Below are 21,802 nucleotides of genomic sequence, written 5' to 3'. Positions count from 1 at the left end.
CTGGTGTCGTTCCCAATGAGGAAGGATTGATTCCCACACTGGTTCGGACACGATCTCGTGCTTCTCCTTTAAGAGGAGCTTTCCCAAAGCATAAATGCAACAATTGGATTTCTTCCCTACCACAAGATACAACTACTTGTTTGTTTTACTGTCTTGGAGAGTTAATTACTCTCCTACTCCAAGACACTAGCCTAAGCTATGTTGGTGTATCAGAGCCCTAGAAATAAAAATATTACTAGATGAATTTTACTTTAAGCATTATTTTTATTGGTTTTTGTTTAAGTCAAGAGGTGCGGAGATGAAACTCGTGGTATGAAGACTCGACTCGAAATCACTAAAAAAATGCACTTAAGATGATTAAAGAAACTTTTCCCTTCAATGAACTTATAGCTAGGAAAGAGTTTGAGAATGCAAATACTTGTAAACACAAATCTTTCTTAACAAACAAATTAAAAGAAGAGCTTTTTGTCCTTTCCAATGCACTCAAAACGAGACAACTATATTTTCACAAAAATTTCCCTTTTCTTTCAAAACGCTCAACCACTACAAAAACAAACTTTTTCCAAAAGAGATTTTTTTTTATTTTTTATAAAACACTCAAAACTATGGAAACGACTAACTTTGAGATCTATAAATTATAAAAACCTATTTCAAGTCAAAGCTTACAAGATGTCTTTTTTAAGGATGTTTTACTTTGCTAGATGTAAACTAAGAACCAATTTATGCAGAATCACAAATCAGTCAAAAAACAACCAATTTTGTTTTCTTTTTTAAAAATGAAATCCAAACTTTTAAACACAAGCTTTTCGAAGTTTTGTAAAGAGAAAACACAAGGCGGATTCCTCAACAAAGGTAGATTTGACAAATGGTCAGACTCATAAGAAGGCTGGTAAAAACCAAGGTGATCTGAGGTTCCTACAGCTTCTAAGCTCAGAGCTACTACAAGACCAAAATGAAAACCAAACCCAACAAGAAAAACTTCTAGGAATTTCACCTAAAACCCTGACACCAATGAAATCAACCTAAGGAAAGCTTCTGACAGGTTATATGCAGGTCTAGGCAGGGGATAATAACTTCTAAACAAAAACTAAGCTGACTAACAGAGAAAATCTTAGGTTTTCCAAAATTTTGGCAGGGTCCGCAGGCCCACAGTTAACACAGGTGCGGTACCGCTCTGTGCTAAAAGCAAAAGCGCGGATAGGTACGCACTGTGTCAAAATCCTAGGGTGCAGTCCTCTCCCAAAGTTATGAAAAACAAAAAATAACCCTGGATCTACTAATTCTACCCAATTCCACACACAACAAGCCAAAAACAGAAACAAAAACACAGTTTCTCAGGTCAAAGTAAAAACAAGGAAAAAATCAAGTCCCCAGCGAAGTCGCCATTTTGTCACACAGAATGAGTCGATCTTGCAGACAAGATAGACCTTCCTAGAATCTAATGAGACCTAGTGACAAGCAAGCCAATCAAAAACTATCTTTCTCTAAATATGCATTTATAAACAAAGGCAAACAAGTGTTTTAGGCCTACCTTGGGTCCAATGCAAGTTTGTGGAAGCCTCGCTCCTTTGATCCAAGTGAGCTCCCTTGTTGCGAATCTGCAAACACAAACAAGCAAACAAATTAAATAGCACCTGAAAAGCCAATATCATAAAACATATTTAACATGAAGATCAAGGAATTCATGAAACAAATGACATAAGACAATTTGTTGAGAAAAATGAATATGATTGTATTAATTCAAATCAAAGAAGAACTTTACAACCTATGCCTTGATGCTGTACAAGCTCCTCCCAGGGTCCAACAAGAAGTCCCCTCTACTTTGACAAGTTTCACTCTCTTCCCAATGAAGCCAAAAAAGTATGTGATCTCTCCTCTCAAGCTTAACTAGGAAGTCTTAATTCCACCAGCATTTACCCTCAAAAATGTTCAGCTTCTAACCTCCCTAGCAACTAGCCCAATGCCTTAATTTATAGTGCAATGGAGGGAAGTTACTAGGTCCTCCTTCAAAGGGATAAAGCCCTCCTTCAAATGGATAGCTCCTCTCATCAAGGGATTAGCTCCTTCTCTTTTGGGATGCATGAACCACCTAAGAGCGGCCAGTCCACATCAAAATTCCTTCTAGAATCATCTAGAATTAATCCAAAGTGAGTTTTTAAGAATAAACTTGCGCATTTTTTACTTTCACAGGGGTCCGCACCCACTCCTTTAGGGACAGAGCGGGCAGGTCCGCAGTTTTTGTAAACAGGAGGTGCAGGACCGCAGGCAATAGTGAGAGAAAGTGCGGAACCAGAGCTTTGTTGATTTTCAATGTCTTTCTCTCATTTTCAAAGCTTGACTTGAAGAGCTGAGGTCTGAGACTTGCTTAGGGGGACAGTACAAGTGATGATAGACCCATACTGACTGCAAATAATCATGGTGACGATATTTTTGTGTAACAGTAGGGGTTAAAAAGTGGGTCAAAAACTATTGATATAAGAATTCCCACCGTACTTGTTATATATTTTAACTAATACACTTACTTGTTATATATTTTAACTAATACACTTGTAGATTAGTTTATGCAAAATCATCCTTTAAATTCTCCTATCTCACATAATTCCATCCTTTTGAATGTGATATATATTGAGGAAAGATGGCTAACTTGATTTTACAATTGTTTGTGAACAATTAGGCCAAGAATACAAGAAATAAAAATTAAGAAGATGCATGGAAATATTATTATTTTGAAAGAACCATCATTTTTATAAGATGTTGATATTTTTAAAGAAAAAATTCTAAAGGATCTAAATATGCTATACACCAAATATTCAAAACAACATAAATAAAAGGGTATAAGTAACTCCACACCTTGAGAATGAGAGGGAGGAATGAATGTGAAGCATCTTCAAGGAGGCAATCTTCTTTTACAGTAAAACAATATATGAGATGGGGTGTCTATACAAATGAATCTCCTTTGCCATAAATAGGACATAAAGTGAACATGTTGTAACGTATCAATAAACCAATCTAACAATAATTGATAAGCTAATGATGAATACAGGTTATGCCCTTAATGTAAGAGCATTTACATTATATCTCAATATCTAGAGCTTAATAAATAATGAAGAGTCTTTCTCTTCAAAGTTTGATTAATATATCTAAAAACATATGTTGAAAGAGAATATTTTTTGTATAGAGAAACATGTTGAAAGAGATTATTTTTTGATAGAGAAATGAAGAAAAATTGATGTAAACCAAAAACATGTTATGCCATAAATAATTATCTTCCCTTCCACCCTATATTTGGGAGCTCCCAAAGAAAAAAGGGACAAAAGTCCAAGGGCACTAATTCTTAGCAAGATGGTTGTGATCTAATAGATGCCCGAAAGGTTAAAAAATTCCTAGGCTCCTTTCTGGTGATGCTCCTATCATGAAATTTTATAGGCATAAAAGTTACATACCATAATAGATATGAAAATAGAATCACATATAAAATATCTGACAATAAAATATAAATTATCCTCACTTTATTAATATAAAAACCTTTAAGGTAGGCAAACACCTTACAATCAATCATTTTATGGAAGGATTCCATGCCTTGTAGCTTTCATTTTGAAAGGGAACCTCCCAATGAACTAAGCTCCAATAACAATAGTCTTCAACATATCTCATAAGTAGTTCCTCGTTTTTATGTATAATTATCAAGAGAACTTTAATCATAACAACACACTGACTACCTAGTGGACCTTCTTTAATGAGGCCCTATTACATATATTCAATACTAACTACCATAGTTGATTAGGATTAATAATATAATGGGTCTATTCCAACTTACATTGAATATCTTCCATTAATGTTATTATATTATGGGTCCTTCAGGTCCCTCAATTCTTATTATGAGGAGGTACAAACATATACCAAGGTCCCATGGATGAGTGTGGATAGTAATGCTGAAATCAACTAAAGAACCAAGGTCCCATGTACACAAGTTAGTGACCATGTTGAAGTAGTCTAAGCTCCATCTTCAACTTGGGTTCCATGTAAGAGTGTTAAAGCTAACACCCAAATAATGTCTTTTGACCTCCATGAATGGCTACATAATATGCTCCAAGTACCCACCAATATCATAAATAAAATACCTAAAATGGCCATCCACATAGTTGTAAAGGGTTGGGGATGGATCTAGAAGGAATATTATCACTATAGTATTGGTAGTCATAGTGGGCTCTTGATTTCTGTCAATGATTTTCGCTACATAAGGGTAGTACAGGTATCATATAAGATATGCAAATAGTTGTCATCCCAAAAATCACAACTATCTAGATATCATTTATTAAAAGTATCCTTGAGATCATTCTAAGTATGTATTTATTGATTATATTCTTCCTTATTGTAAGGGTATATGGGCATGAAAATGTAATTCTCTTGACATTTAACAATTATCTCTTTTATATCTTTGATCTCGTGAGACCAATCATAGATTTTTTTTCCAACAACATTATTACAATGCTATTGCATCTGTGAGGGTTAGAGAAAAACTTGCAATAGTTGTAGTCCACTAAATATTTATTGAAATTACAACATATTAGTATACCAAATCAAACCTCCAAAAATCTTCTACCCAATGGTACCAATTTGATGGAAATCTAAGAATCTCATGAAAATATATGAGCTCTACAGTCCACATGGCCATCATGAAAAAAAATCATTGATTTTAAATCAATGATATATTCACTTCCCAAACTCTAGCTCAAATGATTTTTTTTATTTGAAATCAGTGATTTCTATGAGGAATTCAAATATGTAAACTATTTCTCTAGATATTATTTACAAAGATTCATGAATTGATTCAAGTGTTGTGGCCCTCCATTGTCTTTGAAAACCTACAAAATAGGGGAAACAATCTTCCAGTTTTTGGCCCAAGAAATGTTATAATACCAAATGTCATGTGCCTTAATATATATGAAAGTAAAATCACATCAAAATATCCAACAATAAGATAGAAATTTTGGTCATTTTATGAATATCAATCTTTAAGTTAGGGCACAATTGATCTTTTTATGGAAGAAATCTAAGGGTTGACCAATTCACAGAGAGAGAAGGGATAAATCACACGACTTGTAAAACTGCATAACTCCCTCCCCCTCCTGCTTCATGTGCAGTGGGTGAGGTTATTGGGATCGCAACTCTTCGCCCACTGTTATCCATATTCACCACCATGGTTTTCTTCAATGCATCCATGGTAGAGCAATCGTATCAGTAAAGTAAAGAGAAAAAGGAAAGATGGGGGTTGGGTTGGGTTGGTGTCCCTGGGAAAGCAGATGTGAGGTGATCCTCATGAGACATTAGAGTTTGGGGGTTGGGGAGAGACAGATATGTTAATAAAAGAAGTGAGGTGAGTGCAATTCTTACCGGATGTTGATATGAGTCAGAACAATGACACATACTAATCTAGCGCCCTGTCCTTTTTTGCCCTTCCTTTATTGGAGAAATTTAATGCGGGGTCAAACTCATTAAAAAAATTACATAATACTTTTTAGCTCATATATCGGCCAATGATAATAATTATATGCCATAATTGTAATGTACAAATTATTTTCTTTCTTTTTATGGTACTAACCTTACCACTATACCTCAACCACACTCCCCGTTTTCACACACATTAAGCTTTTTTGTTTAATATTTACCATAACTTAAGGAGAATCATTATCCGATGGATATATATTTTCTAATTCTCAATATGAGAGAGAATGTATTAACATTTTAACGTGGAGAATGTGAATAATAAATACAATATTTCAATATCAACTATGTATATTTTGTATAAAATGATTAAAAATATTTCATTTTAGTTAAAACATTTTATTAATATTTCACTCAAAACCAACATAGATTCATTTTAATTTGAGATCTACCAAGAGCCTAAAGGAATCATATCTCTCGAAGTTCAAACCTTTCCTCAAGTTTTGCACTAAAGAAAAGATTTACATATTAAGAGATTTGGTCCCTCTTAGCCCTTGGAAAATCCTAAATTAAAATGGATCTATGCTAGTATATATACAGTACACACACACACACACAATTATCATAGAGTTCATTTTTTAAAAGCCTTGAGGGTTAACTCAATAAGTCGAGTCTTTGTCGTTAAAGCACATTTTCTATTGAAAGATGACAGTTTCAATTCTCTAGACACCCTCACGGTTAGGCTCCATGGTTGAAGCAACATGAAATGATCCCTTTGGGTGGATATGTCTAGTACAAATATTTTGTGGACGTTGTGGTCAACAATCTCGAGGTCCTTAAACTAGAGTTCATTTTTAAAACTATGAATCCTAAATATATTTTCGTGATAAGCAAAATCTTTTAACAAAAATTGTTTGGATATCATTTTGTTCCAATTATAAATATAATTTGACGTTCGAGTGAACAAGTGGACCAACTCAATTATTTAAAAACAATTTCTTTTTTCAAATTAAACAAAATTCTAATATAATCCAACTCATTTTCTAAAAATTTCAACAATTTAAATAATCTTGAAAAAACAAAAACCCTCATTTCAATAACTTGAGTGATCTTAAAAAGACAAATCCTTAATTGATATTTATCCTAAATTCTTGTTATCTTTAAACCATCATATTTTTACACTTTCTAATTTATTTTTTATAAATTTTATAATTTTATTTATATAAATATTTGTAATTAATTGTTATTTATTTGACATTAAATTTAATATTATTTTTATTTTATATAAATATTGTATTACACTACTACATTCAAGAAAAAAAAAAAAAACAATATCGCACTTTTTTCCCATTCAAATTGTTATATACATTATACATTATGATATAGATCACATAGACTTGAATTCGAATATCACTATAAAAAAATATTTATTCCACTTTCGAAAATAAATATTCACATGAATTTAATAATAATAAAATAATATTAATTGTGAATAAATATTCACATGAATTTAATAATAAAAGAATAACATTAATAACTTTTTTCAATAAATCCAGAAGCTATTTTTATCTTTTTCAAGTTTTTCAAATTGAAAGTTAATAGAAAATGGCATTATTAGCATGCATTTTTGAAGTAAGTTTCCGAGTTATTCTGCTATCAAAATTTTCAAGTTCATAGTTGACCCTCCAATCTAGAGTAATAATTTATTACTAAGAACAGTTAACTCAATAATTTATTACTAAGAACAGTTAACTCAATGGGCATATGTATCTTTATTATAGGGATCCTCCACACCACGTTTGATTCTCCCGTAAATTTGTGTCTCGATGATGGGGACCTTTACCGGCCTAACAAAACTTTGTTTCCTTCCATTCTTGGTCCTGTAACCGTATTTTCAAAATTACCATTTTTGAAAAGAGCATGTCCTCATAAATTGACACCATTAAATGTTGTGCTCACATCAAAACCAGTGCATTCAAAATCACATATCCTTTGCTTATACATATTTGACCCACAGAATGGATTAGCTTTCAATCTTGTTTGCATTCTCAGCACTACTTCTCTGTCACGTTCAATAAATACCCAAATGACTTCAGGCAATAACATGGGTGGTTTTTTTTATTTTTATATGGTCTAGTGTAACTTAAGTTATTAAGATATATATGACCAGACAGCCTGAAAATTTGGACAAGCTGGAAAATCCATATGATCAACCCTTCTGATGTTCAGAACCATATATAAGAAACATGCTATTGCTGATTCAAAGAATGCTTTCAAACACAAAACATTATATCGAATTAATTAACCTCATAATCAAATATGAAATGTACAATAGTAGGACCAGGATAAATGCTGATTACAATGTTGATTCCTTGTAAACAACGATTCAAAAATTTCTGCTCTCGCTAAATATTAAAGGTCTCTGTCGCCAAAGTTAAATGCGCACAGTGTGGAGTAACGTGGAATTGTCCATTTCAACTAAATATGGCAATGCCATTCGAATATATTGAAGCCGAATGCCACCAGCCAAAAAAACTTCCTGCTGGACTATGTACCCAGGTTTAGCACCGCGTAGATCCCTAGTTTTAGGATCGTGTATCTCACCAATACACTGCCTTAACAATGCTGACAGAACTTCTGATAATTTCTGGGATTTGACGCACGCCACCTCTATCATACAAAGAAACACAAAAGAAAATCAAATAATCGAAAACCTACAAAATCATCATAAAATAATTTTGTGAAGTCACTCAATCAACTCCATTTTTCCTCCTGGAAAGCTGCTGCTGCAGAGATCTTATGCTCACACGAAAAAAACGAAAAAAAAACCTGTGGTATCCCGCGGAGTTTATGCTCGGTGAAGAGAATGGAATATTGTTAAGAGTATTCTGATAAACGAGAGGAGCGAGCATGCCATGGTTGGGAAATTTATCTCTTTGTTGTTGATGAGGGCGAAGCTAATCCTTCAGTTTCTGTTTCTCCTGCTCGCATCAAAACGCTGATTGCACCATTTCTATTCATTTCAAAAAATTTGGGCTGTACTACCAAATTGGAATTCAAAAATGTCGACCCGGTTTGAAATCAAGTTTGAAATGCTGTACATAGAATGAATGTGTGATATTGAATAATGGAGCTGTTGGAGTCTAGTAGTGAACGTTGTCAGAGACACCATGGACATGTATGTTAATCATGCCATACACTAAGCTAATAAGCTAATAATTGTCTTAGTACATGGTCGGTCGTTAATACTTGCCTTTTACCACACCCTTACCACATGGCATGGGACCTACCAGTTCGTGTCTTACCAAAAGAAAGGGTGACATGACATGACGTGGGATCCACCCATCAACGGCAGTCAGTGCCTTCTTAAGGCAATTCCTATTTCCAACCCCATTGAAACATAAATGCAGCCCGACATGCAAGGGGAATAACAGTTGCTTTGTTGCTAAAATGCCAAAGTCAACCCCATTGAAACATAAATACAAGAGAACTGCTATATCTCTTGCATGTCAGGCTGCATTTATGTTTTAATGGGGTTGGAAATAGGAATTGCCCCTTCTTAACCATTGGGTAAGGGTGACAGCGCTGTGGATCGTGTGAGAATCTCTGCGTGGTTTACTTACAGAGCGTAGCGTAGCCAGAGCACGTTGTTGCTTCATTTGTTGAGTAAATAAATATGACTTTCTAGTTCGGTTGGGCTTCATTGTTTATTGGGTTTCTACTTGTAGTTTCTTTAGGCGCCATTTATTTGGTTATTATTGTTATTTTGTAGGAAGCACGATGAGGACTGTGAGCGTTCAATGGGTGGTGCCCACCGTCCATGTTCATGTAACTGCGATTTGCATTGTGTTGTTAGTGTTGTTTTTGTGCAAGAAGGCGGCGTTTGGTCAGGAACACACTGAGATTGTTGGGAAGCAAGTGCAATGGCACCCTGCTACAGCAACTTGGTATGGCAGTGAAAATGGGGATGGAAGCGATGGTATATTGCGCATTCTTCTCTATGTCATTCCGCATAATTCAATTGTTCATTGATTCAGATTGTGGTACGTTGCTGTAACTCTTGTCGCAATGCAGGTGGCGCCTGCGGGTATGGTGGCCTTGTGGATCAGAAGCCTCTGAGAGCCAGAGTGGGCGCTGTAAGCCCCGTTTTATTCAAGGGCGGAGAAGGCTGTGGGGCTGGGGCGTGCTACAAGGTAAGAAATGATTGCAAAGACTCAGATCAGTACATTGCATTTGGTCGTTGCAGTTATTAATGACCAAATTATGGTGCATTTTTGGAAACTTCAGGTTAAGTGCATGGAGAAGGGCTTATGCTCTCGGAAACCTGTAACTATCGTGGTAACTGATGAATGCCCAGGAGGATACTGTGCGTTCGGTAAAACGCATTTTGATCTGAGCGGAGCTGCGTTTGGTCGTATGGCCACCCATGGCAAAACTCCAGCGCTGCTCAACACTGGGGAGCTCTCAGTTCTTTACAGAAGGTATAAAACACATAAGAGAGAGCTATCGGTTTTAGTTGTGATATTGAAGAGTTGATGTGTAATATTGTGATGGTATTTATTACAGGACATTGTGTCGATACCCAGGGAAGACCATAACTTTCCATGTGAACCAAGGCTCCACGGTCTACTGGTTCTCCGTACTCATCGAATACGAAGCCGGATATGGGGATGTGGGAGCTGTGCAACTAAAACAGGTGTGTGAAGGACCATGGTGATTCCAACTTTAAACTTTTATCATTCTGCGCTTCATTTCGTAACTTGAATTTGTTTCGATCAATTGTGTGGATGAATGATACAGGCGGACTCTGGTGCGTGGATGGAAATGAAGCATACTTGGGGCGCCAATTGGTGTCTGTTGGGAGGTCCATTGAAAGCGCCATTTTCTCTGCGAATCACAACGTTGACGTGGAAACAAACGTTGTCCGCGATAAACGTGATTCCCAAGAAGTGGTATCCGAACGCAAGTTACAGATCACGCCTCAATTTCGAAAATTAGGTCCATTAATCAGTAGCGTATTTAAAAAAACAAAAAGGCAAAAAAAAGAATCTGTGTGGAGACTGTTTGATTGAATTCTAGGTTTGACAGAATCAATGGCCAAGAGCGTCCACATCTCTGGAACGTGGAGATGTCGGGTGGAGTGGTCTATAACGGGACTTTTTGAAAGCCTTTCCGGCGGATTTTTCCGGTCGAAATCCGGCAGGAATTATTGGAATCGCAAGTTTGATAGCTAGTTTCTGCACAATGAAAGCGTCCCAGGGGTTTTTCAGGGTGCTGAATCCAAATATGCAGTTAAAAAACCATTTTAACTGCAAGAAATCAAGATTTGACCTCAATTTCTTCGCCGGATTCCGTCACCGGAATCTTCAAAAAGTCGCATTATAGACAACTCCATGTCGGGTTGGAATTTGCGGGAATGTAAACGCTGTTTTGAAGTTTTTGTGGCTATATATTTTTTTTTTTGGGTAAATTTTGTTTTGAAATTGGGATTTTTTTTGTCCATATGTTTTCTTACTAATTGTGTTACCACTACTAAATTGGAGAGGGGTTTATTTTGAAATTCGGTGGGGCCTTATTAAAATAATTCAAGTGAACTAAAGATTTTTCAGTAAAAACAATCTATATAGTTAGAAAGATTATAATTATAATTATAGTTATATTAATAAATAAATGAATGATATTTTAATTTTATTAGATTAAAATTAGTTTATAGTATTATTAGTTTTTTTGGTTTTGTAATTCAGTATTCAAATTAATTATAAGTTGATCTAACTTTTTAAAAATTTGCTAAAAACAATGGCAAAAAATTAATACTAATATATTACCATAATTATCCATCACATGTTCTTTTTCGCAATCCTTACAAATAATTACATTATTTAAAAAAATAAACATAAAAGAATTAAAAAACATTTCTGAATAATTAATAATTATGCAACATTTATGTAAACCTTATTCAAACTTCAACCTTTTCATGGTTGCACCTAATTTTATAATTAGAATTTAATTGTTAAAAATATGCATGGTGAATAATTGTAACGTGCACCCAATTCAGAATTTACACCCAAATCGGAATTTAGGGCAAAAACAATTAATGAAGAATCTAGACACTGTATGATTGTCTTCCTAAAGTTGTGAAGTCTGCCCTGTGTGGAGAGAAATACAAACTCATTTTGTTTTGAATAGACAATATATCGGCAATTTGTAAAATATATTTTATAAAATAAAAATAATTTATTTTTAATTTTATTTATTCAAATTTTGCTAAATTTTTATTATGAAATCATAATTCAAGTATGATTATATTACAATGTTTTACTATATTGATTTCATCAGGGATTTGACTCATTTCACATGGCGCCTCACATTCATCCAACGCTCTTGTACACTCTCCCCTCAACTTGTACGTCGAATTTTCGCTGGAACACATGTGGAGCAGAGCTACGGGAAACTCTCAAAGACGGTTCCTGTAACGACCTGCAGTTCCTGGGCGCGCGGGTGGACAGTGCGTGCGCGTGGGTAGGCTTGAACGTGCGGTTCGGTTGAGCTGAACGACTACGGTTATGTGATGGGCGAGCTCTCTCTTGGATGTGCGATGTATTATACGCATGATAGAAGGGGAGGGCGAGCATATATATGTGTGGTGGCATGGTGACAAACGTTATGGAGGCCGACCAACAGTTGTGTGGAGCCGACGGTGCGTTTGGGTGACTTTGCGATGGCGTGTGGAGAGTTGGGCGAGTCGGCTGGGCAGCCAGACTTCGCCCCACGGTTGGTATAAGTTGCAAATGCATGGATGGCATTTGAACATCATCCATCACTCAAACATCTTCGCTCTATGAGGTAAAGGCATATGTCTAGGCGTAGTTCTAAGGAGAAGGTGCAAGTTTAGTAATGCGCCCATTCTTGGGTAGGGTTGCACGGTGATAGCGTGGTTGTGGGGGAAGATGCGGGCAAGAGCGCCCGGTGGTTGGGTGAGGGCGTGCACGGGTGTGTGGCGCCCGGTTTGTGCGACGACTTGGCGCAGGTGTCTTGGCGACTCGAGTGAGCGCCCGCCTGGCGTGCAAGTGTGCACGGTGACTTGGTGAAGTGTTAAGATTGTGAACGGAGGTGCGTCTCGGGTAGAGGCACCCGTGTGTGGCGACTTGGAGGTACGCCCAAGTTGGGCAAACAACACGATCGTGCGACAAGGTGAACGAAGCGCTGGTGAGTCGTGCGGCGACCGTGCGGAGGTGCCGACGAGCTAGGCAACCGAGTTTTGCCTTGGATTGTAAATTTGGCTAAGTATGAAACTTCGGGTTTCCAAGTATACCTGTACAACTTTGTAAACTATTGTATAATATATTGATTTGGGCAAATTCATTGTTCAGGGAGTTGCCCCTCCCTTTATACTGTGCAATTGTGTTCTTTATTTATAATTGTTGTTGATAATGAATGTGTATGGGTGTTCATTGGTATAAAAGATAACATAATAATACTTGGTTGCGAAACACAAACTAAGTAGGAGTAAGTGGTTAGGCGTAGTCCACGAACATAAGTGTTGGTGAAAAGAAAGTGTTCGGTGGTGCCGCACCTCGCTAAGAGTGGTTGAAAGACTACTGCCAGCTTGGGGGCGTGACAGGTGGTATCAGAGCTAGTCTGAAGACTTGGAGAAGTCTTGCAGGAAGCCGAAAGCTGATTCAGGGTTGAAGAAGCTTGACAGTTGGTGACAGTGAAGCAAGTACTTGCAGGTGAAGGAAGTTGTTTCACACACAAGTGAAACAAGAGCTGGTTCAAATTGCAGGCATCTTAGTGAAGCTGTTGGATGGTCGAAACTAGATCACAAAGAAGAAGGAAGTTGTTAGCAATGGCAGCTGAATCTCAGGCTGGGTCTAGTCACGGTGTGCAGGATGCTACTATGGCACTTATGGAAAAAGCGTTGGAAAGGATGGAGGACTTGGAAGCTTTCTGGGCTAAGAAGTTGGACTTGTTCGATAAGGAGCAAGTGGCCAATTCGAAGATGAAGGAAGAGCTTGATGAACTCCGAACTCAACACGAGTACACTGATCTTATGTGTACACAACTTGAAGTAAGGGTCAAAGAGGTTGAAGAGGCAAGAGACCAAGGTCTTGCAGAGATCGTGGGCTTGCGAAAATCTCTTGACGAAGCAAGAGATGAGATCACGGTGTTGAAGAAGGTCGTGAGGCATAACTCAGGTGGAGGAGTGCCTCATGTGAAAGTCAAGGAACTGGAATCTTGCAATGGCACAAGGAGTGCAAAGACTTTTGCCAACTTTCTATGGGACATGGAGCAGTACTTGGAACGATTGGGTCTATCTGATGATGAGACGAAGGTCAAGGTAGTTGCTTAGTTCTTGACAAAGGATGCTAAGATGTGGTGGCGAAGGAGGATGGATCAGATTGCCAATGGCAGTACTAGTGACATTACTTCATGGGATGAGATGAAGAAAGCTTTGCAGACCCATTTCAGTCCTCAGAATGAAACGTGGGAAGTAAGGATGAAAATTAAGTTCATAAAGCAGACTGAGAACCTACAGACATATTAGTGGGAGTTTACAAGTGTGGTTCCGGAACTTCCTGACATGGTGGAGAGGGACAAGGTGTTCAATTTCATTATTGGGTTGAAGCCTTGGGCATGCAATGAAGTGAAGAGGCAGAGGATTAGAAAACTTGAGGAAGCTTTTGTTGATGTGGACAGGTTGGTGGAGCATTATGATGAGACTTCTGATGATAGGAAGAAGAAGTCCGATAAGCCGAAAGAGAAGAAGAAGGATGATGCTTTGAAATCAGATGATAATTCGAAGATGAAGAAAGCCTTGAAGTGTTGGATATGTGCTGGACCACATACGGTGAAGAATTGTCCTTCTAGATGGAAAGTGGCTGCGATTGCACAATCCAATGCGAAGAATGAAGAAGCTTCTGTGGGGATGATGCAGATACTTGGTGCTGTTGCTGCTACAGAGGTGGTCTCTCGGAGGGATCCTGAGAGGAATAAGTTGGAGTATGTTCAGATGAAGGTTGGGAGTGCTGATATACTCACTATGGTGGATAGTGGGGCTTCTCACAACTTCATGGGAGAAGATACTGCGAGAAGAATTGGGCTGAAATTTGTACTGGTGAAGGCACAGATGAAGACAGTCAATTCTCCTCCTGATAATGTTCTTGGTATAGCTGAAAAGGTGGACACAACACTTGGTGAGTGAACAGGGAAGGTCAACTTCACTATAGTGCGGATTGATGACTACGAAGCTATGTTGGGAATGGAATTCATGAAACAGTTTGATGCTATGATTGTTCCGCATTTGAGGAAGCTGTACATTTACGATGGAAGGGAAGATGTACCCATTGGTGTTCCAACCATTGGAGTGACAAGGCCTGATTGTAAGTTGGCAGTGATGCAAATGGAGGATGAGAAGCGGATGGAAGACATGAGTAAGCGGTTGTCTACGGTTGAGACAAAGCTTACTGAGCAGTCATTGGTCATCAGGACACTTTCAGATAGTATCTTGGATTTGTCAAGAAGGCTAGAAGTGGTTGAGGATGATGATGATGATGAGGCATATGTGAGGCCGAATGTCCGGGAGGAGGATCAGGTCACTTATCTACAGAGGATGGAGATAGAAGATCCTGACAGATGGATTGAGATGATTAGTGAGGGTGAGCCTTCAGGCTCTACTCCCTCCACATTTTCTTAGATGACAAGAAGATGGGGCTCATTGTTAGTTTCTCATGGCAGTGACTCCTTAAAACAGGTTGAGCAGGTATGGCAGATGGTGCAGGGATGGCTTGGCATCAAGCATCATGACATGTTGCAGATGGGATGGAGTTTCCATGGACCTGAGCATGGGTGAGATTCTTGGTGAGTCCGAGATGTGGCAGAATTCGAGATAGACCGGTGAAGGCATAAGGATGTTCACTCTCATGGCTTGAGCGTGACAGTTGGATTAGCTACCCAACTAGTTCAGACATGGGGTCCAGAAGTGCATGAAGAGATGCTGACATCAGGCAGGCAGGAAGGATGACAGTTCACAGGATGAGGACGACACATGGTGGAGATGGAGTTCTACATATGTTGCAGAGATGTTTGCAGTATGTGGAGGAGTTGACATCATGGACCGAGGATGAGACATATATTGATGATCTTGGTGGATGGCTACCAGGATGATATGTTGTCAAGGACGATAACGACTTTAGGCGGAGGAGGATGTAACAACCTGCAGTTCCTGGGCGCGTGGGTGGACAGTGCGTCCGCGCGGGTAGGCTTGAACGTGCGGTTCGGTTGAGCTGAACTGTTGTGGTTATGTGATGGGCGAGCTCTCTCTTGGACGTGCGATCTATTATACACATGATAGAAGGGGAGGGTGAGCATATATATGCGTGGTGGCATGGTGACAAAACGTTATGGAGGCCGACCAACAGTTGTGTGGAGTCGATGGTGCGTTTGGGTGACTTTGCGATGGCGTGTGGAGAGTTGGGCGAATCGGTTGGGCAGCCAGACTTCGCCCCACGGTTGGTATAAGTTGCAAATGCGTGGATGGCATTTGGAACATCATCCATCGCTCAAACATCTTCACTCTATGAGGTAAAGGCGCAGGTCTAGGCGTAGTTCTAAGGAGAAGGCGCAGGTTGGCGCAGTTCTAAGGAGAAGGCATAGGTTTAGTAATGCGCCCATTCTTGTGCAGGGCCGCACGGTGATAGCATGGTTGTGGGTGAAGGTGTGGGCAGGAGCGCCCAATGGTTGGGTGAGGGCATGCACGGGTGTGTGGCGCCCGACGGACGGTTGAGGCATGCACATGTGTGTGGTGCCCGGTTTGTGCGACGACTTGGCGCAGGTGTCTTGGCGACTCAGGTGATCGCCCGCCTGGTGTGCAAGTGTGCACGATGACTTGGTAAAGTGTTGAGATTGTGAACGGAGGTGTGTCTCAGGTAGAGGCACCCATGTGTGGCGACTTGGAGGCGCGCCCGAGTTGGGAAAACAACACGATCGTGCGACAAGGTGAACGAAGCGTTGGTGAGTCATGCGGCGACCGTGCGGAGGTGCCGACGAGCTAGGCAACCGAGTTTTGCCTTGGATTGTAAATTTGGCTAAGTATGAAACTTGGGGTTTCCAAGTATACTTGTAAAGCTTTGTAAACTGTTGTATAATATATTGATTCGGGCAGACTCATTGTTCAGGGAGTTGCCCCTCCCTTTATACTGTGCAATTGTGTTCTTCATTTATAATTGCTGTTGATAATGAATGTGTATGGGTGTTCATTGGTATAAAGGATAACATAATAATACTTGGTTGCGAAACACAAACTAAGTAGGAGTAAGTGGTTAGGTGTAGTCCACAAACATAAGTATTGGTGAAAAGAAAGTGTTCGATGGTGCCGCACCTCACTAAGAGCGGTTGAAAGACTACTACCAGTTTGGGGGCATGACAGTTCTAGTCCCAATCAATCCATGTGCCAAAGCAGCGATTGAAAAGCAGAGCCTGTATTTTAATGGTAAAAATAAAATCACCCACCAACACCATTAAAGATAATGTGACCCTAACAAGATTATGGATATCGTGCATAATGTAACGACACATACTATATGGATCCAATTTAGTGTCGCCATATATGATGAACATTGTACCCATATCTAAATTATCTCGCTCCCTAAACTTTGCGCAAACCTTAAAGTATTTTTTTGGGTTATAATTATAACTTAACTATTTTACATGCAGTGTCACAAGTATTTGCTGTTGATGGAGATATGATAGGTGATCAAGTGATTATTTTTAATGAGAATATATGCTTTTGAAAAATGTAATCATAATAAGGTCATGAATATATATACTAACTGTAATGTGCTATTATTATTATTGTTTTAATAATGATAATGAATATATAATTACAAAAAGAAATTAAGTAAAAATAAAATAAAAAGTAACAACTTTAGATGTAAATCAAAAATAAATTATTTGAAATAATATATATATTTTTTATTATGAATAATGATAATAAATTTAAATTTATTTATTCATTATATTTAATAATAATTTTTTATTTTATTATTAATTAAAAATTTTATTATAATAAATTTTATTATTTAAAAAAAAATATAATATATTAATTTATATATATTTAATTAATTTTAATTATAACATATTTCAACTAAATATATATTTGAGGAAAAAATAATAATTTGAAATTTAAAAGTAAAACCAATTCACTTCCATATATATAAAAGAATGTGTAGCAATTTGAAATTTTTTTATTACTTCTTTGGAAGTGAATGAACTATAATGGTTGTTGAATAGTTGTCTGTCTATTCATCTAAGAGACTACCATAAACATTATACATCCGCATCTATCTAAACAAATCAAAGCATAAACAAATGAAATTAAAAAAGAATTGAAGTATTTTTGTTTCTAATATCGACCTTAATTTTTGGTAAAAATTGTAACAATACAAAGTTCAATTCATATAGTTAATATATAAAAAAATACCATGGTTGATTTTCATATTGAGATAATCTTTGTCACAATGCGACATTGGACGATGCTTAACCATGGTTTAACCCTTAGATTAATAAATTCATGAAATTGATTTTATAAACTCAAAGAAACAAATACCCATAAAATAAATACTAAACCCCAAGAAATTATGAAACTTAGGCAATAAAATTGTTATAATTAATATAATAAAATAATTAATAAAATAAAATATTAATAAAACATTATTATAATTATTAATAATAATAATATTATTTTTTTAATATTAATATTAGTATTCACAATATATCTAAAAACAAAATATTAGTAATAATTAAAATTAATGTTATACAATCATTATTAATATCAAATAAATGTTAATATTAATCTCATTATAAATTTAATAATTTTGACATTATTTATATTATTATAAACATATTATAATATTAGTATTACTACAAATATAATAAAATTTTATAAATTGATTAATAATATTATGATAAAATTAAAATCTAATATGATTATTAACCTAAACTAATAAAACCTATAATATTAAATAATAAACCTATAACCTAAAATAATACTACTTCCCTAAAACCTAAAACATAAGCAAATTCAACCTAAATTCATTCATATTCAACCTTACTTTAACCATAACAACTCATAATATATTGTTAAAAACGCAACCAACGATCACATTTTTGTAACATTCATTTGCGTATCATTCCAACGTGGCATCTAACATGTTTGTTTATTACATTTATGTAACATGTGTAACACTCATCATATTTGTGGAACTTTAATTATATATATCATAATGATAATAATAAAATTACATTTATTTCTTTAAAAAAAATTAATTATATATACTAGTTATAATAAAATTTAAATATATAATATTGATGAATGCTAATAAAGAATGGTTTCTTGTTGAAGTTAAAAATAATGGAGAAATAGTTATATGGCTGTAACGTATCTCCTTAGTTTACGATTAGTTCCTAGAGTTTAGAAGGTTGTTTACAACTACCTATTTTTCAGTGATGTATTTAATATTGTAATATTCATTTGATGTAAGGTAGAGTGAACGTGAGAGAGAGTCTCCTCTTTGTTTGAGTGCAGTGTCCCAGGTGCCATACACACCTGTGAGCTGCAACTCCTTCATTTAATTCAAAGTGTGATTTTTATCTGTTGATATGTTAATTCTGTCTTATAATTGTCGGGATAAAAATGAGAGTTATGTTGGTTAGATTTGGTTGGATCCTCATGCTCAAACCTTAAACATGGACACATTTCTGATGAGTACCTATTGAAATCCTCGAACGCTCATAAACGTCGACACATTTTTAATGAGTATTTATTGAAATATTTGAACACTAAAGAGAATGTATTAATGTTCAAGCAACCTTTATGACAAATATGGGTAGTGAATGAGGTTTCTCATCTTGAAATAGATTATAATAAGTTACTATCTTTTTTTTTCATGAAACACAATATTTTGAACCATATAAATTTTGAAATGGGAACTATAAATTCAAAACGGAAATTCTAGTTAAAAAAATGAAAAATAGTGTTAAAAACGAAAGTGTGTATATTGAGGGGTTTTTTTAGGGTCAATTTTCAACATTTTTAAAAATTAGCAGTAAAACTGATTTTTTGTATGCAAAAACCAATTATTTTTTTAGGAAAAAACACACTAATGTTTTTGGTAAAATAACATTTTTCTTTCCTAAAATAATTTCAACATTTTTAGTAATGATGATAAAATAATGGGATCTGAAACACATTAAAATTCTATCAGTTTTCATCCATGTTGTTAAACATATAATAACATGACATTAAAGAACGCTAAAACTCTAATTGTTTTCAACCATCACATTAAAGATACAAAAAAATTAGAAAATTTTCAACCATAAAATTAAAAAAACTTACATTATGAACAAATTACATGACTAAATTAATCAAAATATCATTACTTGTAAATTGAATGAAACATACATTATATCTCTAACTTATTGTTACATTGTAGATATTCTAAACAATAAAAATCATCATAATCAAAACATATAATCTAACAAACATAAAAATGACTCATAACTTCATTTAACACAATATGAAAATCAAATTTTTTATTTCAAGATACGACACAAACATCAGTTATATAAATTATCTTAAACAATTATGCAAAATCACTCATATTTTCTTGCACACTATTAGAATTCACATCTTAAGATGAATAACTGGATGCAAATGAAAATGTTCCATATTCTTCTTTTTCATCAACTAGTGCCCCATCTGAGTCCACATGCATGCCCACCATTTTAGGTTTCAAAATTCTTCTAGATCTATCACTGGTTTCAACAAACTTCCATCTCATCATTGTTCCTTCTGGTAACAACCTCTTCAGAATCTCTATCGTCTTGAAGCGAAGAGTTCATCTCTTTGTTAAATTGAAGTCATAAACAAACATGTCAACATCCTCCAATTTTAAGAGATCTGTACGGCGACGATTTATATTTGTACACTTTTTTTTTCTCTTTCAACTACTATCTTTGACTTATACACACCATTGAATGGGTGTCTATTTTTGGCATACCAATGTACTTCAACACCTGCAACATCCTCATTTTCTGTAATGACCTTTATAACCTTAGCAACCCATATTGTATAGCCATTAGGATCTCTATTTTCTAGCACTACGATCATGCAACCCTCCTTAATATCATGTACTGAACCCCTATAAAGGTCTTCCATGGCTTCATGTTATGCATGAGATCTTCCAGAACCAATATACATTTTTCTTTCCTCTACTTGTGAAGAATTAATAATACCTTGAGATTGTTGTTGTTCAACAATGTTTTTTTTCTCATGTTCATTTGACACATTTTGTGACCAAATAAATGGATTTTTCAAAGGTATATCTTCATTTGTTGTTCTTGAAATGATATCACTTTGATAATTGAAAAAATACTCCCACCAAACCAAATCAACTATATCAAACTACTCATGTGTATATCTAATACATTTTTTAATTTCTTCTAGGCAATCAGAATAATTTATATCTCTATTATGTCTGCGTGCATTATGAACTTCAGCAACTGATTGTAATAACAATATATTTGATGCAAATATTGGATGATCTGAAATGAAATTCAAAAATGCCAAACCTGATGACAGTGCCCATTCTGTAGTAGTTAAATACTTCTTGCCCCATATTAGTGTTTTCCCATCATTTTTTTTTATACGAAATTGATGTTGGAAGCTAATGTCATTAAGTTGTTCAAACAATTTCTCCTCACCATGCGATCCTAGAATAAACCTTCGCACGTCAACAGTTTCTTCCAACACATCAAAAGTAGGCTCTGACATGTATAATTTCTTAATACATTCAATTAATGATGGAAATCTCCCAACTTTGTGACTGAAAAATGACTGAACATCTCATCAATATGGTCATGAGTGTGCCCAACGAGAAGGAAACCAACCTTTACCTTCTGAAAAAATCTCAATTCAACAAGCTTGTTTAGATATCCAAAAACAATCTGATTTTTGTTTTCACGACAAATGTTGTCCAATTGTAGATACAAAACGTCAGGAAGATTACTAGACCAATGACAGAGCACATCATGAATTACAGTTATTGTGATATTTGCATCATTATGAATATTTGGAGCTATGAAGTATACCCTTGGCAAAATTTTCCTATTGAAGACCATATAACTGACCAAGTGATACTGAATAAAATTTTCCTCCTATAGTTTTTTTGGTGTGCGAACAAAATGTGGTAGAAATGTTTTCTTCTGGTCCATACCATCAATTATCAAATCCTTGAATATTTATTTGGATTATCATAACACTGCTTTCAATGCTTGTACAACTTTTTCCTTTCACGTGTTT

At 35.9% G+C, this 21,802-nt stretch overlaps 1 protein-coding gene across 1 annotated transcript; it reads left to right on the top strand.

Moving 5' to 3' along the window:
• Nucleotides 1-9,225: 9,225 nt before the first annotated feature.
• LOC149151239 (expansin-B16-like) lies at nucleotides 9,226-10,478 on the top strand. The gene is made up of 5 exons (XM_089439544.1): nucleotides 9,226-9,424; nucleotides 9,520-9,638; nucleotides 9,733-9,926; nucleotides 10,012-10,141; nucleotides 10,246-10,478. Exons 1-5 carry the CDS (start codon nucleotides 9,226-9,228, stop codon nucleotides 10,441-10,443), a joined length of 840 nt encoding a protein of 279 aa, XP_089295670.1. The 3' UTR covers nucleotides 10,444-10,478.
• Nucleotides 10,479-21,802: the final 11,324 nt, after the last annotated feature.

The sequence above is a fragment of the Pinus tabuliformis genome, chromosome 9, assembly GCF_031772625.1.
Source record: "Pinus tabuliformis cultivar Carrire ecotype Pingquan chromosome 9, CPIR1, whole genome shotgun sequence".
NCBI lineage: Eukaryota > Viridiplantae > Streptophyta > Pinopsida > Pinales > Pinaceae > Pinus > Pinus tabuliformis.
This window is presented reverse-complemented; position numbering and strand designations above follow the sequence as displayed.

Excerpts from the sequence above, each read along its gene's own strand:
- LOC149151239 (XM_089439544.1), top strand. The coding sequence starts at position 9,226 with ATGAGGACTGTGAGCGTTCAATGGGTGGTGCCCACCGTCCATGTTCAT. Across the intron at positions 9,927-10,011 it reads CTCTCAGTTCTTTACAGAAG|GACATTGTGTCGATACCCAG; the intron begins GTATAAAACACA and ends TATTTATTACAG. Across the intron at positions 10,142-10,245 it reads GAGCTGTGCAACTAAAACAG|GCGGACTCTGGTGCGTGGAT; the intron begins GTGTGTGAAGGA and ends TGAATGATACAG.